This window comes from Acanthamoeba castellanii (assembly GCF_000313135.1).
Source record: "Acanthamoeba castellanii str. Neff unplaced genomic scaffold scf7180000084615, whole genome shotgun sequence".
In the NCBI taxonomy this organism is placed as follows: Eukaryota; Discosea; order Longamoebia; family Acanthamoebidae; genus Acanthamoeba; species Acanthamoeba castellanii.
In genome coordinates, this window is record NW_004457394.1 from 75760 (window position 1) to 92741 (window position 16982).

General features: G+C 59.4%; 3 protein-coding genes and 2 pseudogenes across 3 annotated transcripts in view; 3 read left to right on the forward strand and 2 right to left on the reverse strand.

The window, feature by feature from the left end:
• Nucleotides 1-576, reverse strand: part of ACA1_078760 (zinc finger, C3HC4 type (RING finger) domain containing protein) — a gene marked incomplete at both ends in the record, with an annotated part of 727 nt that extends 151 nt beyond the window's left edge. Inside the window, 2 exons of the mRNA XM_004337768.1 lie at nucleotides 48-345; nucleotides 479-576. Coding sequence (XP_004337816.1) covers nucleotides 48-345; nucleotides 479-576 — 396 coding nt within the window. The remainder of the gene's footprint in view (nucleotides 1-47; nucleotides 346-478) is intronic.
• A 124-nt stretch (nucleotides 577-700) lies between these two features.
• On the reverse strand, nucleotides 701-2208 carry ACA1_078870 (mannoseP-dolichol utilization defect 1 protein; the record flags this gene model as incomplete). Its single annotated transcript, XM_004337769.1, has 8 exons — nucleotides 701-864; nucleotides 949-1051; nucleotides 1149-1295; nucleotides 1383-1438; nucleotides 1559-1641; nucleotides 1797-1950; nucleotides 2054-2119; nucleotides 2199-2208. The coding sequence occupies 8 exons, from the start codon at nucleotides 2206-2208 to the stop codon at nucleotides 701-703; spliced, it is 783 nt and encodes a 260-aa protein (XP_004337817.1).
• A 357-nt stretch (nucleotides 2209-2565) lies between these two features.
• ACA1_078880 lies at nucleotides 2566-8334 on the forward strand (annotated as a pseudogene).
• Nucleotides 8335-9477: 1143 nt separating this feature from the next.
• ACA1_078890 (histidine kinase) lies at nucleotides 9478-14743 on the forward strand (the record flags this gene model as incomplete). Its single annotated transcript, XM_004337770.1, has 9 exons — nucleotides 9478-9711; nucleotides 9854-9955; nucleotides 10248-10663; nucleotides 10748-10824; nucleotides 10918-11068; nucleotides 11265-11488; nucleotides 11649-11761; nucleotides 11864-13994; nucleotides 14124-14743. 9 exons carry the CDS (start codon nucleotides 9478-9480, stop codon nucleotides 14741-14743), a joined length of 4068 nt encoding a protein of 1355 aa, XP_004337818.1.
• A 307-nt stretch (nucleotides 14744-15050) lies between these two features.
• On the forward strand, nucleotides 15051-16860 carry ACA1_078900 (annotated as a pseudogene).
• The last annotated feature ends 122 nt before the right edge of the window (nucleotides 16861-16982 follow it).

The following is a 16982-nucleotide window of genomic DNA, read 5'->3' on the forward strand; positions in this document are numbered from 1 at the left end:
CGCGAGGCCACGCGCGTGTGGGCCCGGAGTATGGGCAAGGTGTGGACCTGGTCGTCGCAGGCCGTGCACAGGTGACCCCCGCACACGCTGCAGAACCACTCGGCGTCCTGCTTCGCGCAGTTCTCGCACGGCCGCTGTGGCGGGAGGGCCGCCGCCTGGGCTGATGGCTGGAGGTGGAGGTGGTGGGCGATGAGGTCGACCAGGTCGAAGTTGCGCGGGAGCGCGTGCACGCCGCCGCCGCCGGGTCCCTGCTGCTGGCGTAGTGGGGTCGGGGTGCGACACTTGGGGCACTCCAGCGCGGCGCGTGCGCCACAGGCGATTTGTGTGAGGCAGCTGCTGCAGAACCTGCACACGCCCACGCCCACTCCCTCTTTAATAAAAATAAATACATCATTCTATTATTATTGGAGAAATAATAATATTATTTCATCATTAATTAATGAGTAAAATAATAGAAAATAAAATGAAAGCGTCGTACGAGTGGCCGCAGGTGAGAAGACGAGGCAGGTGGACGTCTTCATCAAAGGCCTCCAAACAGACGGCACACAACCCCACCACGTCCTCGCCCTTCTCCATTCTTTCGTTGTAACGCCGAACACCTTTGTTTCGGTGGTTTCGCAATTCCGTGTAATCTGGTCACCAGGTGACACAGCTCACCCCAAACTCCACAAGGGCGGGGAGAAGAAGAGTGAGGCTCACGCTAGTTGGCCTTCTTCTTCTTGGCGGCGGCGGCCTTGGTGGCGGGCTTCTTGGCCGCGGGCTTCTTGGGCTTGGAGGGCTTGGCACCCGAGTTGTTCCAGTAGAGGAAGATCTGGCCGATGATGATGGCGTTCAGGGAGGCGCCCACGATGTAGCCGATGAGCACTGGTGGACCAAACATGGCGGGAGAAGGTGAGACACTCAACACGACGCGACGCGACATACACGCACACGACACATGACACGTACCAAGAGGATCATCGATTTCCTGGAGGGTAGTGAAGATGCGGGCCAGCGAACCACCGAAGTTAAGGAACCAGGTGATGAAGGAGAGCTGGCCGGTGGACTTGTTCTGTTTTTTGTTTGCGGCGGAAGAGGGGCGGTGTGGGTGGTGGTGGTGAGAAGCCTGTTTCACACTGGCTCCAGAGCTCTGCACAGAGGCAACGTACCCTGTAGCTCTCCCAGATCTGGGGAAGGCGGCTGGCAATCACGATGGGCGTGACGCAGCCCTGCATGATCTGGAGGGCGGAGAAGGGGACGAAGCCGCCGAGCAGCGCGTACACGGCAGCGCCGTAGAGGGCAATGCCAGCGAGGCCCTGCACGAAAGAGAAAGAAAGGGAGAGAGAAGAAGTGGTTGTGAGAGAGCGGTCGCTACTTGTAGGCCACCAAGTGTGTAGACGCACCTGGAAGCCAACGCCGCCGTGCTCGAAGGAGAGGATCTGGCAGATGATGAGCAGGTCTGTGAAGTAATGTAGAAGAAGTAGAAGTAGAAGAAAAGGTTAGAACGTAAAATGTAAAGACAAGATGAAGGCTCAAGAAGAAGAAGAAGAAAGAGGAATTGAAGAAGGAAGAGCCGTACTGGCGCCGGCAACGAAGACCGACTCGCCGTAGGTCATGAAGGGGAAGCCCTTGCTGTAGCTGTACGAGAACGAGATCGTGACCCTGTTGTTGTTGTGGTTGTTGTACGGTGAACCGTTAGCGCTGCCATGAGTAGTGCCGAACAGAAGAGGAAGAAGAAACAAAGCATGTAGAACGTTCTACGCGCTCTGTTGGTGGAGAAGACGGAAGAAGAGAAGAAGAAGAAGGAGAAGAAGTACGAGAGGAGCTCGAGAAGAACGCCGAGCATGGCGAGGCCCTTGGCGCTCCTGCTGTTCTGGACCTTGAGGATCTGCGGCAGCTTGTAGACCAGCGAACCGGCCACGACGCCGAAGCTAAGGAACTTGCTCAGCAGCATCTTCAGGCAGGGCACGTCTGCAGGGGCCAAGAAGAAGAGAAAGAAAAACGTGTAGCGCACGAAAATCAGATGGGGCTCGAGATGGAATCGAAGCGAGAACTCTCGAAAACGGGAGCGTACCAAGGAAGTTGTGGTCAACCACGAGCTGCTTGAAGCAGTGCTCACCCATAAATTCAACGAGGTTTTCTAATTCAACCGCGATTGATGAGGTTAACGATACGTTATGAATTACGCATGATCACAGCTGCACGCAAAGGGCACGTACTGAGCTCCATGATGTCGATCTTGATCTTGTCGTAGCGTGAAGAGGAACGTTGAGGCCACCAAAGCAAAGAGAAGAAAAAAAGAAGGGAATTGTACAAAAAAAATACGTCACCTTGACATTCCTTGACCCGGCCTACCATAAATTCTAATCCCACATTCCAACGCCTTTTCCTGCTCAAAATACACAATAATCTGATTTAATCTGATTTAAGATTTGCTGCACTGGCGTGCCTTGAGTTGCACTCGGTCCCACAGCCCTAATCGAGAAGTAATTTAAGTTTTGCACACTTCGCACGATTTATTCATCTGGGCCGCTTCACCAGCGCGCGGCCAACGTTGCAACATCAGCACACGCGCCATCGGGAAAGATGGAAATATGGATGGAGCCCGTGGGCGGCGCTGTGGGTCCCATCTACGACGTCGAGTGGTACCGGATTATGGACGCATTTCGCCAATCTCACGCCGAGCGCGAGAAGGTCATGCGAGACTACCCAGAAGACCAGCTGCTCGACCAGCTCCTCCTCACCCTCCGGTACAGTCCCTCTTCTCCTACACTGAGCACACCAGTGATTCATTTATTTATTTATTATTTATTATTATTATTCTTTTTCACGTTACGTACCTTTTAATTCGAATAATTTAGTTTTATTTATTTATTTATTGTGCTCACGTCGCACCACAGGGCGGAAGTGAGGGACGACTCGCCGGAGGAGGTGCTCAAGTGCAACCTGCTCGTCTTCCTCCAGGAGAACGTCATGTACTTCCTCGCCGAGGACGCACAGAGGTACACCAAGTCGCGTGTTGCGGTGTTGTCGCAACGGGCGTGCCGTTGACGTGTGTGTGTTGTGTGTCGTCATGTGTCGTGCAGCACGGAGAAGGTGTGCGCGCAGCTCAACAGCATCTTGAATCACATCGGGGAATCGAACGGCCTCATCTTTATCAAGTGCAACGTGCTGGCCACCCTGACCACCATTCTCCTCGAGCTTGAACTCATCCGCACGCAGGTCCCTTTCCCCTCCTGCGTCGCTTTCGCTTTCGCTTTCTCTCTTTCTCCCTCCCCCCCTCTGCAGGTGCACCAAAAAAACGCGCCATTTACATTGCTTGTCTCGATACAGCCGCGAGTGTTTGAATCGTTTGTGGAGGTGCTGTTCGACATCATCAGCCACATCAATTCGCCCGCCGATCGAGTGTTGCGCGCTGCCGTGCGTCCATCCTTATTCATTCTCTTCAAGGCCGCCATGAATGCCACTTCTAACTCGCGTGGTGGCTGGTCGTGTGTGCGTGTGTGATGGAAACAAAGGCGTGCGATTGCCTGCGAGAGTTGGCCCTCACCTACCCCAAGCTGCTCACCAAATCCCTAGGCCACCTCTACAAGTACTGAAATTTATTTACCATTTCATTTTCAAAAGAAGGCGACTGGTTAATTATATTAAACTTTTTATTTATTTTAGTTTTTGCCAGCAGGAGGTGTCCCACGCCGTGCAGTCCTACCTCGGCCTCTTCTCCTCGGCCTTCGTCTCCTGCTCGTCGGCCATCTTCGAGGACCCCAGCGCCCAGCTGCAGGGCCACGACGGCGTCGACGCCGACGACAGCGCCTCCGCCTCCGCCTCGTCTTCGTCGCTCTCCTCTCCCTTCGCCTCCACCTCGTCCCTCCCCTCCCTCGCCGCAGCACCACCGTCGCCCTTCGCCGGCTCCAGCTACATCAACTACGGCTCGAGCTCCTCCTACACGCTCATGCGGGGCGGCGAGAACCGCGAGTGGAGCCTCTCGAGCGGCGGCGGCGAGCGGACGTCGTCGTCGGCGCACCTCTCGATGCCGGGAGCCTCGCTGCTCTCTGTGGTCGCGCCGCTCTGCCCGTTTCACATTCCAGAGGACGTCCAGCTCCGCCCGCTCGCCTACCCCAGCCAGTCGGCTGCGTCGACGTCGCGTCGACGTCGGTCGCCTCCGCGTCAGCCGCATCGTCGTTGAACGCGGCCGCGCAGTCGTCGTCGGTCCCGCTGCTGCACATTCCAGACGCATTCCTGCGAGACGTGCGACGCTCGGTGTCGCTGCTCGTGGAGAGCGCCCCGCGGGTGACCGACTGGGGCCTGGCCACCATCCTCGAGCAGCTCATCACCTTCGTCGCCCGCACCGGTGCGCGCCTCGTTCATGATTTATTATTTATTATTTACATTATTTTATTTACAACTGGTGCCCTAATCGATGAAACTCACTCCGTGTGTTGTGTCGTTGGTCGTGTCGTGCGGTGTCGTGTCGCCACCAGACTTCCACGTGATGTGTTCAAGCACTACTTCTTCCACTACCTCTACACGAACTCGCTGGTGATGCTCCACGCGGTGGTGACGATCATGCTGCGCTTCCCCGAGGTCATGCAGACCGGCGACTACCGCAAGCTCATCGACCAGCTCTTCCGCCTCGTCGACGAGCCTCTCCTGTGCGCCTCACTTCCTGCGCACACGCACACACCAACGCACATGCTCATGACCTGACACACTAACACACACACACACACACCACACACACACACACACACCGCATACGCACACGTAGGTCGACTGAGCGGAGGATAATGGTGATCGAGTGGCTCACGTCGCTCGAGCGATTCTTCCCCGACGCGCTGGTCTACCACCTCATGCTGCCCGAAAGCCCGCCGCCTTCGCCTTCGGCCCCGCGGCGCGTGGGCGACCAACCGGCGATGTCGTCGCCGCCCTCCGCCCCGGCCGACGCGATCACGCCCGCCATGCGACAGAGCCTGCCGCCCCTCCTCTTCCAGTACTACAACCGCTTCTATCCGGTCATCTTCGACTCGTGGGAGCTCCGCGAAGCCAAACTATATCCTCCTCCACCTCCCTCTGTGTCTCGTGTGCGGCGTGTTCGTCTGCGTGTCGTGTCGTGAACGCGTGTCGTGCGCCTTAACTCTGATACGCTTGCGCTGTGCTCCTGCTTTAACGCCGACACCGCTGTGCCGCCGCCGTACGTGCTTTCCTCCCCCCATTGCTAGCGCCAATCGCTAACTGCACGCACGCGCTTGCGACCGATAGGACTATACTGCGGGTGCTGGCGTGCGTGGAGGAGTACCGCTTCTACGCGTCCGCCGCTCGGCCAACCGTCATCGCCTTCCGCGTCCTCAGCGCCATGCTCCTCTCCTTCACCGAACTCTACGCCGAAATCTACAAGTACCACTCTCTTGCTCAGCTTTCCTCCCGGTTGCCCTCACTCACTTCGTGTGGTGTGTGTGTGTGTGTCGCGCGTGTCGTGTGTGTCGTGTAGATATTTGCTCAATCTGATTCTTCACATGCCCAAGTTCCTGCCCAACGTGATCAAGCTCATCAACGACATCAAGGACAGCCCGATCGCGGCCACGTCCAAGGTGGCCGCCGTGCTGCTGTCGTCGCTGAACGAGGTCTTTGCCACGCACCCCATCAACCGGCTGGCCCAGTACCTGTCCATCCTCGAGCCCATCGTGTCCGAACCCTCCATCGACCCCACGGTACGCCGCTTCACCACCCGACATGCTACCTGGCCGACCAGCACTGACTCATGTCCGCACACACGACACACACGACACACACGGCACACACGGCACACACGGCACACACGGCACACACGGCACACACGGCACACACGGCACACACGGCACACACGGCACACACGGCACACACGGCGTATACGACACGCACGGCACGTGGAACAGAATCTGCTGCGTAAGGTGCTGCAGTTCCTCAAGCAGACGAACTACTGCCAACAGGGAAAGTGGAACGAGGGCGACTCGGTCCTCGCAATCAGCAGGTGCGCCCGACGGCCCAAAGGTCTCTCTTAACCTCAAGAAGTAGGAATTAATTCTCACCGCTTGTGTGTGTGTGTGTGTGTGTGTGTGTGTGTGTGTGTGTGTGTGTGTGTGTGTGTGTGTGTGTGGTGCGCGTCGTGCGCGTCGTGCGTCATACGTGACAGAGCGGCTCTGTTGACGCACCCCACGCGGCTCGTGTTCAAGCCGTTGGGCGAGGTGCTGCTGTTCTGCGTGCACAACTACGCCGATGTTGACATCCGCGATCGCGCTTACTTCTACTACCAGCTCCTCACCCACGTTTCCTCCGATCGACTTCGCGTACGTGCCGCACACACGACACACTCCACCGCACACGCACACGCCACGCGCAGCGTGCGCTAATCGGTGGATCGTTTATTGTTGGCACGCGCAGACCATTTTGACGCCGCTGTCGGACCTGCAGGCGGAGGATGAGGAGAAGACCATCGGAATGCAAACCACGCACCTCCCCAAGATCCCCGTCCTGACCTACCCCCTGCACAGCCAACTTTCGCTCGCGCGACGGCCTGCCGGGCCGCAGCTCTCGCCATCAGTGTCGCCCGCGTCGTCGCCCGTGCAGCAGCACAGCGACAGCGAGGCACACGGCGAGGGAACGCGAAGCGCAATTGACGAAGCGCGAGGAAAGAACGAAGCTGAAGAACGAAAGCGAAGCGCGGAGGAGGAGGAGAGACGACGGGACGAGGCGGCGCGCGAGGCAGAGGAGAAGCTGTTCCGGGACTACTACGCCCGCGTGGTGGCCGACAGCGCCAACGCCGACGCAGTCGACGCCGGCGACGCCTGTACGCTGACCCAGCAGCAGCGCCAGCGGCGGCCGAGCTTCACGCTCGACTTCACGCTGCGCTTCAAGACCGAGGCCGAGCAGCTGCGCGATGTGTCGACAAACCACCACCACTCGATGATGTCGACAGACGCGTCGGCCCTGACCGGCAAGACCCTGCCCGCCAAGCTCTACACGCTGGTCCTCAGCTTCGCGCCGTCGCGCCTCTACGAGCCGCTCGCCAGCGTCCACATCCCCTATCTGTGCCGCGGCGAAGATGCGATGATGACGTCATCATCGCCATCGGCGTCGGCGGTGCCGTCATTGTCGTCGACGTCGTCGGGCTTCGCAGTGCCGCGGCGCCGCGGTCGGTGGGCCAACGCCAGCGGCGAGGCGGAGGCTCCGCCGGCAGCGGCGGGCGGCGAGGCGGCGCGGTTCCCCTACGTCTACGACGTGACGATCGCCTTCCGGCCGCTGGCTCCGCTGCCCGCGTCGTTCGCCGTCAACTCGACCTTCAACGACCGCGAGGGCCACATCTGCGAGGGCCAGATGGAGCCCCTCCACGTCCACTTCACCGACCTCTTCCTCCCCCTCCCCCTGGCGTCTTCGTCTTCGTCTTTGTCGTCTTCGTCTTCGTTCTCTTCGGTGTCGACATTGTCGACGTCACCAGAGGAGGAGGCGGGGGATGAGGAGGACTCCCGGGTCGAGGGAGCGGCGGCGCCGCTGGCCGGGGACGCGCTCCTGCGGGCGATGTGGCGACAGCTGTGGCGACGCGTGGGCCTGCCGGGCCTGGGCGTTTCCTCTTCCGCTGCCGAATCGCATGACGACAGGTTCCATCATGCTCCGCACACAACGCACGCAACACGCGACACGCACCACACACCACACACCACACACACGTACATTGACGGCCTATGACACACGCGCGAATGATGTTGATCGGTGCCAATATGTGCAGAGAGGAGAGCGGTCGGTCGGTCAAGTACCTGGCCAAGGGGCGGGAGGTCATGACCCGAATCATCCACCGCCACTTCGGCCGATTTATTGTTCCCCAGGATCGGCGTATGCACACGATCTCCACCTCAATTCAATCACGATGAGCGCTCATCAATTCAATCGCTCACTGTGTGTGGTGTGTGCGGTGTGTGCGGTGTGCGTGTGCGGCCCTGCACGCCCCACAGGCGACGATGATAGTGACGACGGTGAAGAGGGAGGTGACGCCGACGCCGTGACGGTGCTCCGTGTAATGATCTTCCTACCACCGCGCTATCACCTCCTCGTCAAGGCCAAGATGCAACGTGACGCCACCATCCTCGACATCCGGTTCGTCTCTCACTCTCCTTCACCGCAGCAACTTTCATGTAAACAGCTTGCATGGCAGGTGGAGACCGCACGTGGTTGTGGTTGCGGTTTGAGTTTGATTGGCGCCCTGGCATCAAAATGTTTTCTTTTTAACCTTCTTCGCCATGACCCGTTGTGGTGTGCAGGACCGACTTTTGGCGCGTGCTGCCTTACGTTGACCCGCTCTTCGATTCCCTGTGTGCTTCCCCGTGAACGCGCGCGTGTGCAACAAGACTGCTTCTACACTTTCGCCCGTCTATGCGGCGTGGCCACATCTTGCTTGGCTCTCTCGGCATCTCTCGCATCGGGGGGAGGGGACCACTGCGTGGCGTTTTTCGCACATTTTACGTCTGTTACATGTGTCTTTTCCTTGTCCGTTCGCTATTTTGCGTGGGCACCTATTTTGGTCATCCTAAAATCAGACCAATGGGCACCGTTGCTAATTAAATCAATCTGAATTCTGATTCGCGGATGTGATTGTGTCGACAAGCTAGATCTCGCCCTGATCAGAACAGGCCAAGTTGTCGCGACTTTTCGACCTGCTGCCCCATTCGCCTTTCTTTGTTGAGCCCGCGTCTGTTGGTTTCTTCTTTGTCTTGGTGGTTCTTCGACTCGCTGGCTCGTCAACCTTGTGGTGAGGAGCCAAGCCTCGATAGATTTATCGCTCTCCGCTCAGCAAAGACACAAATAACAACGCGCACAAGGGGCGTGTATAAGAACAACTCTTGCCGTTATCTCTTATCTCATATCACCCCCAACTCGACCGAGACCCTCTTCTTCTCCATCTATTGTTTTTACTCCACCTGTCCTTTGCCGACCCCACCTCTGCATCTGTGGTCACCACTAGCGGCTTCGAGGCTGCCCTGCGCTGGTTAGGTACCCTTTCGAGTAACCTTCTTGCTCTGTGTGGCCCGCAGGAACTTTTTTCGTTACATAGGCCGGGACCGGCGCACTTGTTGATGTCTCTTCCTGGGCCTTGCCTGTCTCTGACTCGTCTTGTGGTTACATTTGTATCGACCCACACAGCAGAGGGCGACCCAGAACATGCACAGCGGGGCTCCAGACGCAGCAGGCACGGTGGCCGTCACCTCCCTCAAGAGGGGGCGCCAGGCGACTGCAGCGCTGTCGTGCGCGACGAAGGGGACACCTCCAACGGAGTTAAAAAAGCAAAGAACGAAAGCGACAGTACTCGTCGGCGGAGTCAAGGCTGCCGCAGGAACCTGCGGCTTTCCTTCCGCAACAACTTCCACCACCACGACCACGACGAACCAGACCGCTTGGGGTCACGAAAGAACGAAGGCGGTGGGAGGAGGAAGCGGAGGAGGCGCGATGATAGAAAGAGCGAAAGCGAAGGCGATGGCGACGGCAATGGTGGTCTCGGAAAGATGGACCCGGGCACACGCCGGCGCCCTTCGATTCCTCAGCCCATCTTCGCTTGCGACGGCGGTGGAAGAAGAGCGGAGCAAGGGGCGTGCGCTGATAAACCTCCATCTGGGCTTCCTCTTCTGCTGCATCTTCTACGCCATTTGTGCCCTTCTCATCGACGGCACCCTCATGACCGACAACGGACTCGTTTTTTTCCTCGGCTTTGTATGTCCCCTTCGCTTTCGCTTTCGCTTTCGTTCTTTTAGTCTGATCCAAAAGAGATCAACATAAATAAATGGAATAAATAAATAATTTTACAAATAAAAATGGCAGCCTAACCTCCGTTGTTTCTTTATTTTTTTTGCAGGTGTTTTACCTTTCGAATTTGTTGGTATACCGAGCATGGGGCAACTTGTACGTTACGGCGATGCTGTTGCTACTCTTCATCGAGCACACCATCATGTTCAAGGTGAACTCCTCTCTCCCGTGATACCACCTTCCCTGCTCCTTCCTGTCCCCTTCCTCATTTCTCATTTCTCATTCTTCATTCCTCCCTCTCTCTCTTCCCCCACAAGTCTTACCTAGACGGACCGCACTCTGAAACTTTCTTCTGGTGCGCACGACACACACCTCACACGACACACACACACACACACATACATACACAACACGCACGCAACACGCAACACACACGACACACAACGCGACACTCATCGATCGTTGTTGGGATCGTCGGGTGTAGGGTGATCCTGCTGCCGCAGTTGGTGTTCTTCCTGCTGGGCCAGCGCTCGGGCGCCTTCTTCCTGGCGATGGCCATGTTCCACACGGCCCTCCTCTACCTCATCCAGGTCGTCTCCACTTCCCCCGCCTGCGGCCTCCTGGGCTGGACCACCGTCGACCAGTTTGTGACGACCGCCGCCGCGCCGCTGATGACGTGTCACGGCGCCGTCGACGATCTGTTGGGCGACGCGACGAGAGCGATGGGCCATGTGTCGGACGTCGGCTCATTGACGTCGTCGTCGGGCTGGCTCTCGGCGGTGATGGTGTCCAAGGGCTACGAGTCGCCGCACGGCATCTTCATCAACCGACTCTCGCTCATCCTGTTCGTCAGCAGCTTCGCCTTCTTCCACGAGAACCGGCGATCGCTTGCCCTGCGCCAAATCGAGGACACCCTCCGGTACCTCTTCGCTCTTAATTCAATTAATTAATATTAATATTATTAACTGGTGCTTTTATTTATTTATTTATTTATTTATTTCAGAGAGAAGGAGGCGGTCAATGCGAGCTTGCAGCAGGCCACCAAGGCCAAGACCGACTTCCTCGCCAACATGAGCCACGGTTCGTTTTTTAAATTTTATTTTATTTATTGTTCGCTTTTCCTTCGGTCTTCGTTCTTTGGAGGGCACTGACGCAAAGCGACACACTTTACAGAGCTGCGCACGCCTATGCACGGGATCATCGCGATGGCGTCCGATCTGAAGGAGATGCCGCTGCCCAGCAAGGCCCGCGAGGCCATCGGCATCATCTCCGACTGTGCCGACCACCTCCTCTCCCTCGTCAACGACGTGCTTGACTTTGCTCGGTACCACCGCACGACACACAACACACACAACACACACACGACACGACACGACACGACACGACACGACACGACACGACACGACACGACACGACACGACACGACACGACACGACACGACACGACACGACACACACACGCACACACGGTCCGATACCGCATGCACGAGCTGCTCACCGCGACGTTCGAACTCGGTTCAGTATTGAGCAGAGCCAGCTGGAGCTGGAGCAGATCCCGTTCTGTATGACGTCGGAAGTGAAGAAGGCCCTCGCCATGCACTCGGTCATCGCCAAGCAGAAGGGCGTCTACCTCCTCGTCAAGAAAGTCCGCGTCTCCTTCCCCTACCACACCGGCGACCCGCTCCGCTTCCGGCAGATCATCATAAACCTCCTCTCCAACGCCATCAAGTTCACACCCGCCGGAGGTCTGCAATACCAACTCGACTGTGTCGTGTGTGTCGTGTGTGTCGTGTGTGTCGTGTGTGTCGTGTGTGTCGTGTGTGTCGTGTGTGTCGTGTGTGTCGTTCGTGTCGTGCGTGTCGTGCGTGTCGTGTCTCACTCTTCTCGTGTGCGTGTCCTTTTCAGGCCAAGTGAGCGTGTCGGTGGTGAACAAGAAGAGCAACCCCGAGCTCATTCGCGTCTCCGTGCAAGATACGGGTATCGGCATTCCCAAGAGCTCCCAGCCCCATCTCTTCGAGGTATACGCCGTGTGCGTCGTGTCGCGTGTGTCGTGTGTCGTGTGTCGTGTGCGATTTCTGATGTTCTGGCCGCGCTGCTGTGTGGTGTCGTCGATACAACAGAGCTTTTCGCAGCTGGATGCCTCGGTGCGACGCAAGTACGGCGGGTCGGGCCTGGGCCTGTCGATCTGCAAGAAGCTGTGCGAGGCCATGGGCGGCGAGATCGAGTGCCGCAGCGAGGTCGGCAAGGGTAGCGACTTCGCGTTCTTCGTGTGCCTGCCGCCGACCACGAAGCAGAACTACCGCGAGGCGCGCGAGGGCGACGAGAGCGACCACAACGCCGCCGTGACACGTCAGCACCGCCACAACCACCACCCGCTCGCCACCCCGCCCGACGTGTCGGCCGACGAACAGAAGCGGATCGACGACGACGATGACGATGCACTGATGGAGAGCGACAGCCTGAGCGACGACTCGCATCTCTACTCCGATAGCTCGGAAACTAGCTCCGATGATGACGATGACGACAGCTCGTCCGCCGACGACGATGACAACGACGACTCGGAAGTCGACGATGAAGCGCCCGAGGAAAACAACGCCGTTGCCAGGCGGCATTCGAGCTCGTCGATGCTGACCAAGTCGTTGGGCATCACCCCGATCCGGCGCACGCGGCACAGCAGCGGCGGCCCGGACCTCGGCCGCATGATCGCCTCGGCCTCGCGCCGACACAAGGCCGACCAAATGAACGAAGACGACGGTCATGGCAATGACAAACGCGACGGCAGCCGGCGAAGAATGAAGCGAAACCACAGCGGGCGTCGGGCGAGCTCGCCCGCCTCGACCACGGCCGTGCTCACCGCGGCGGCGGAGGCCGTCGACAGTCGGCGCCGCATGAGCGCCAGCAGCGGCTCCCAGCACCAGCGACCCAGCAAGCTGGTCAACGCGCGCCGGGCCAGCGAGCAGCACGGCCTTACGATACGCCACGCCGTCGAGCAGCAGCAGCGCCTCCTTAACAGCGGACGCGGCTACGTCGCCGACGACGACAACAATAACGACGACTGGCTTCTCAGCGGCGGTGCTGCGTCGTCGTCGCTTCTCTCTTCCGCGTCGTCTTCGTTCTCGCCGTCGGCCTCGTCGTCGGCGCTCTCCTCGCCCTCGTCCTCCTTCTGCTCGTCGTCCGAGCTGCTCCTGCCCGTGCCCCTGTCCGCCGGCCTCGCCCTGTCGCCCTCGTCGTCGAACGGCTCGCCGCAGGCCAACGATACCGACTGCGCGCCTCCATCATCGTCGTCGGTGCTGGCCGGGCTGCGCCGCGGCTCGGTGCCGTTCGGCGCGTCGCCCAGCCACCGCCTCCTCTCCAGCCCGGCGCTCACCGGCGGCGGCGGCGGCCTGAACCCGCACCATGCGAGCATGCCGATCATTCCTTCGCTCGCTTCGGCCTCCGACTCGCCCCTCCCGTCGCCCCTGCTCTCCCTTCCGCCCCTCCCGCTCAACGCTACCGCCGGCGCCGGCCCGCCGCCCTCACCCTCGTCGACATTTCTGACGTCGTTGGCGACATTGTCGACATCGTCGTCATCTTCATCAGCGTCGTCGGCGCTCATGACCATGTCGTCGGCCCAGCACCTCCTGCCGGGCGTCGCGTCGCGCCACCTCTCGCTCAACTCGTGCGCCTCGCCGCGCGGCATTCCGCGCGTTCGCACGGCCACCCCGCCGCGCCCGGCCACCCCGCACCACGCCAGCAGCGGCGCCCTCCTCCTGCCGCGCTCGGCGGGCGGCACCCCGGCCGTGCCGCCGCTCAGCCTCTCCAAGCTCCACTCCTCCAAGTCCGCCGAGCGGGGCCAGTCGTCGTCTTCGCCGGTTGCGGCCGCAAACGCGAATGCGACGGCGCCGCGTTCGTTCTACGTCCCGTCGTTCCCGCCCGAAGCCATGCTCGCATCGCCGCGAGACTCGCCGTCTTCGTTCTCTTCTTCGTCTTCGTCATCATCAGACGCCGGCATGCCGCCGCGGTCGGCCGAGGAGGTCTACCAGGACGTGATGCGGGGCAAGCGCATTCTGGTGGTCGAGGACAACCTCATCAACCAGAAGGTCGCCCTCAAGATGCTGTCGTCGTTCGACTGCCGGGTGACGGTGGCCGAGAACGGCCTCGTCGCGATCAAGCTCTTCGAGGAGAGCTTCCGCTCGCGCGGCGGCCGGCACGCGACCGACGGCGAGCCCCTCTTCCACGCCATCCTCATGGACATCCAAATGCCCGTCATCGGTACCCTCTCCTTATTTCTGTCAATGGTGTGTGCGGTGTGTGCGGTGTGTGCGGTGTGTGCGGTGTGTGCGGTGTGTGCGGTGTGTGCGGTGTGTGCGGTGTGTGCAATTCTAAGAATGACGCGCGCAGACGGGTTCGAGACGGCGATTCGGATTCGCGAGCTGGAGGCGCAGTTCAACGAAGCCGAGGCTGCCCGTACGCCGGCGCCCAGTGGCCACCAGCCGCAGGTGGCCGCGGTGCCGATCATCGCCCTCACGGCGTCGGCGACGAAGGAGTACCAGCAGAAGTGCCTGACCAAGGGGATGAACTGCTTCCTGTCGAAGCCGCTCAAGAAGGAGACTCTGGTGCGGACGCTGACGGAGGTGATCAAGCAGGCCGGCTACTACGACGAGGCGGCCGAGCTGGCACGTCGCCGGGCCGACCAGGAGCGCGCGCGCCAGGCGGCCCGCGAGGAGGCCGAGCTGCGCGCCCGCACCCAGCGCCAGCGCGAGATCGAGGAGCTGCGCGAGAAGCGCAAGGCCCGCGAGCAGGCCACGATCATGATGATGATGGGCATGGCCGCCACCAATGCCGCCCTGGCCATCAACAAGCTCCACCACCACCACCACCAGGTGGCGGCCGCGGCGGCCCGCGATGACCAGAACGGTGACGATGACGGCGACAATGGCGAGCTCGGCCGGCGGCGCATGGCCGAGCTGCTACGCGCCAAGGGCCGGTCGCGGCACGTCAAGCACAACAGCATCGGCTGACGTGTACACGCCAGCATAAATAATAGCACATTTTTATTTTTATCCATAATTATCACGCAAAGTAGGCCCCTGTCAGCGCATTCTGCGAATTCCAATGACCTAATTCGGTGTTGAGATGCAATCTCGCGAGCCAGATCTGGACGGCTGCCCGAAAGAAAGCGTGCGTGGTCTCTGCTCGATCGGCAGAGCGCCGTTGTGTGGTACGAGAAAGTAAAATGGGTGTGCTAACCAACAAAGGTCTTACAAAGCAGTATTTTAGTACACCTCAAGCCAACAAGACCTCACGGTGAAGAAGACGAAGAAGAAAATGACGACGATGGCGAAGAGACTCCTGTACAGTTCCTTGGTCGTCCTTGTTGTCTTCGTCTGCCTGGTGGCCTGCTCGTCGCACGAAGATCACCTCCGGGCCAAGGTGGGCCAGGTCTACCCGCAACTCAGCGCCGACAAGGTGGACGCCTTCGTCCAACAGCTCAGCGCCGAGTCCAACAACTCAGAGGGCATCTTCTCCAGCGACACCACAAATCCGTTGACGACGGGTCCCTTCTTCCTCGTGACTGTACGGGCTCTTTTGCCTTTTTTGTTACGTTTCGTTTCACGTTTCGTGTCGTTTCTCGTTTCGTTTCGTTTAATGTAAACGGTTGGGGAAGCAGCCAAGCCGCGGCTGGCGAGCCCCGTGGCGGTGTTCGACTGCGACGTGTACCCGGCCTCGGCCCGATTCCCGCCCCACAGCGCCAAGTTCCTGCGACCCGCCGACATCAAGGTACTGGCCGCCCTGGGCGACAGCCTCACCGCCGGACTCGGCGCCAAGTCCTCCAGCATCGACGACCTCTTCAACGACTATCGAGGGGTCTCCTTCGCCAGTTCGTACACTCCACCCTGGCCTGGCCCAGCCTCGCCTGTTGCCTGATATGTAACCAGGAATGTAATTACATTATATTACCTTTATTGATCATATATATAATATGTTGCATGTCAACAGTTGGCGGAGACAGCGACGTGGACCGAGTAGTGACGCTGGGCAATATCCTGCGCCGGTACAACCCGCACGTTGAAGGTCCCTCCACGTGTGACGTTCGACACGCCAACCTCAACCTCGCCGCCACTGGAGCCTCCGTCCAAGGTGCGGGTGCCTCCATTGTTGTTGTGGTGCGATCGATCTTGTAAAAGAAGATGAGCTAATAAGAACGAAAAACGTAATCCAGGCCTCAGGGATCAGGTGGTTGGGTTCATGGCCCGGCTCAACGCCACCACGACCGACTACGGCTTTGCCAACGATTGGAAGATGATGACGATCATGATCGGCAGCAACAACCTGTGCCATTTGTGCGCCGACCCGGTGGCGAACAGCCCGCAGACCTTCGGCCGCCTGCTGGAGGAGAGCATCGATCTTCTGTACGACCAGGTGCCCCGCCTCTTCATCAACCTCGTCCCGGCCCCCAGCCCGGTCATCCTCCACGCCTACTCGAGCTGTACGTCTTGCCCCACCTGCACCACCGCACACGCACTCACCGCACACACCGCACACGCACCACCGCACACGCACCTGATAAGAATTGGGGGGGGTTCACAGATGGTCTGTGCGGGCTGTTCCACTACTACGCCTGCCCATGCATCACGGTGAGCGACGAGGTGCGTGCCGCCATCTCGCAGGTGCACGCGGCCTACGGGGCCGAGGTACAGCGGGTGGCGAGCCTGCCCAAGTACCGCACCCGCCGGGACTTTGCGCTGGTGGTGCAGCCCTTCCTCCTGGACTCCTCCGTGCCCCTGCTGCCCAACGGCGAGCCCGACTTTTCCTATGCGGCGCCCGACTGCTTCCACTTCTCCGGTACACCCCCCAGCTCCAGAAAGGTGACGACACGGACCACTACTTAAGGCCCATCACCACCAACACAGAGAAAGCGCACCAGGCCGCGGCTGTGGCGCTGTGGAACAACCTGGTCAGCCCCGCCGGCGAGAAGCAGACGACGTACGTGGGGCACCACTTTTATCGCTTTCGTTTTCTAGAACCGTTGACATTCATTCAAGTGGTCTTATCTCACCACCACACGCACAGGCTCTCGCCAGGCCAGGCCATCAAGTGCCCCAAGGCGTGGTCCACGGCCTTCCCTCTGGACTGATAGCTGATCGCTCATACGATCACGGGAGTTTACAATTTAATTGGAGAAGAAAACAAAGAGTTGGTTTCAATGAGTTGTGTTGTGGTGGAGAGCAACATGGTGGAGCCACAGAGAGGGCCTGG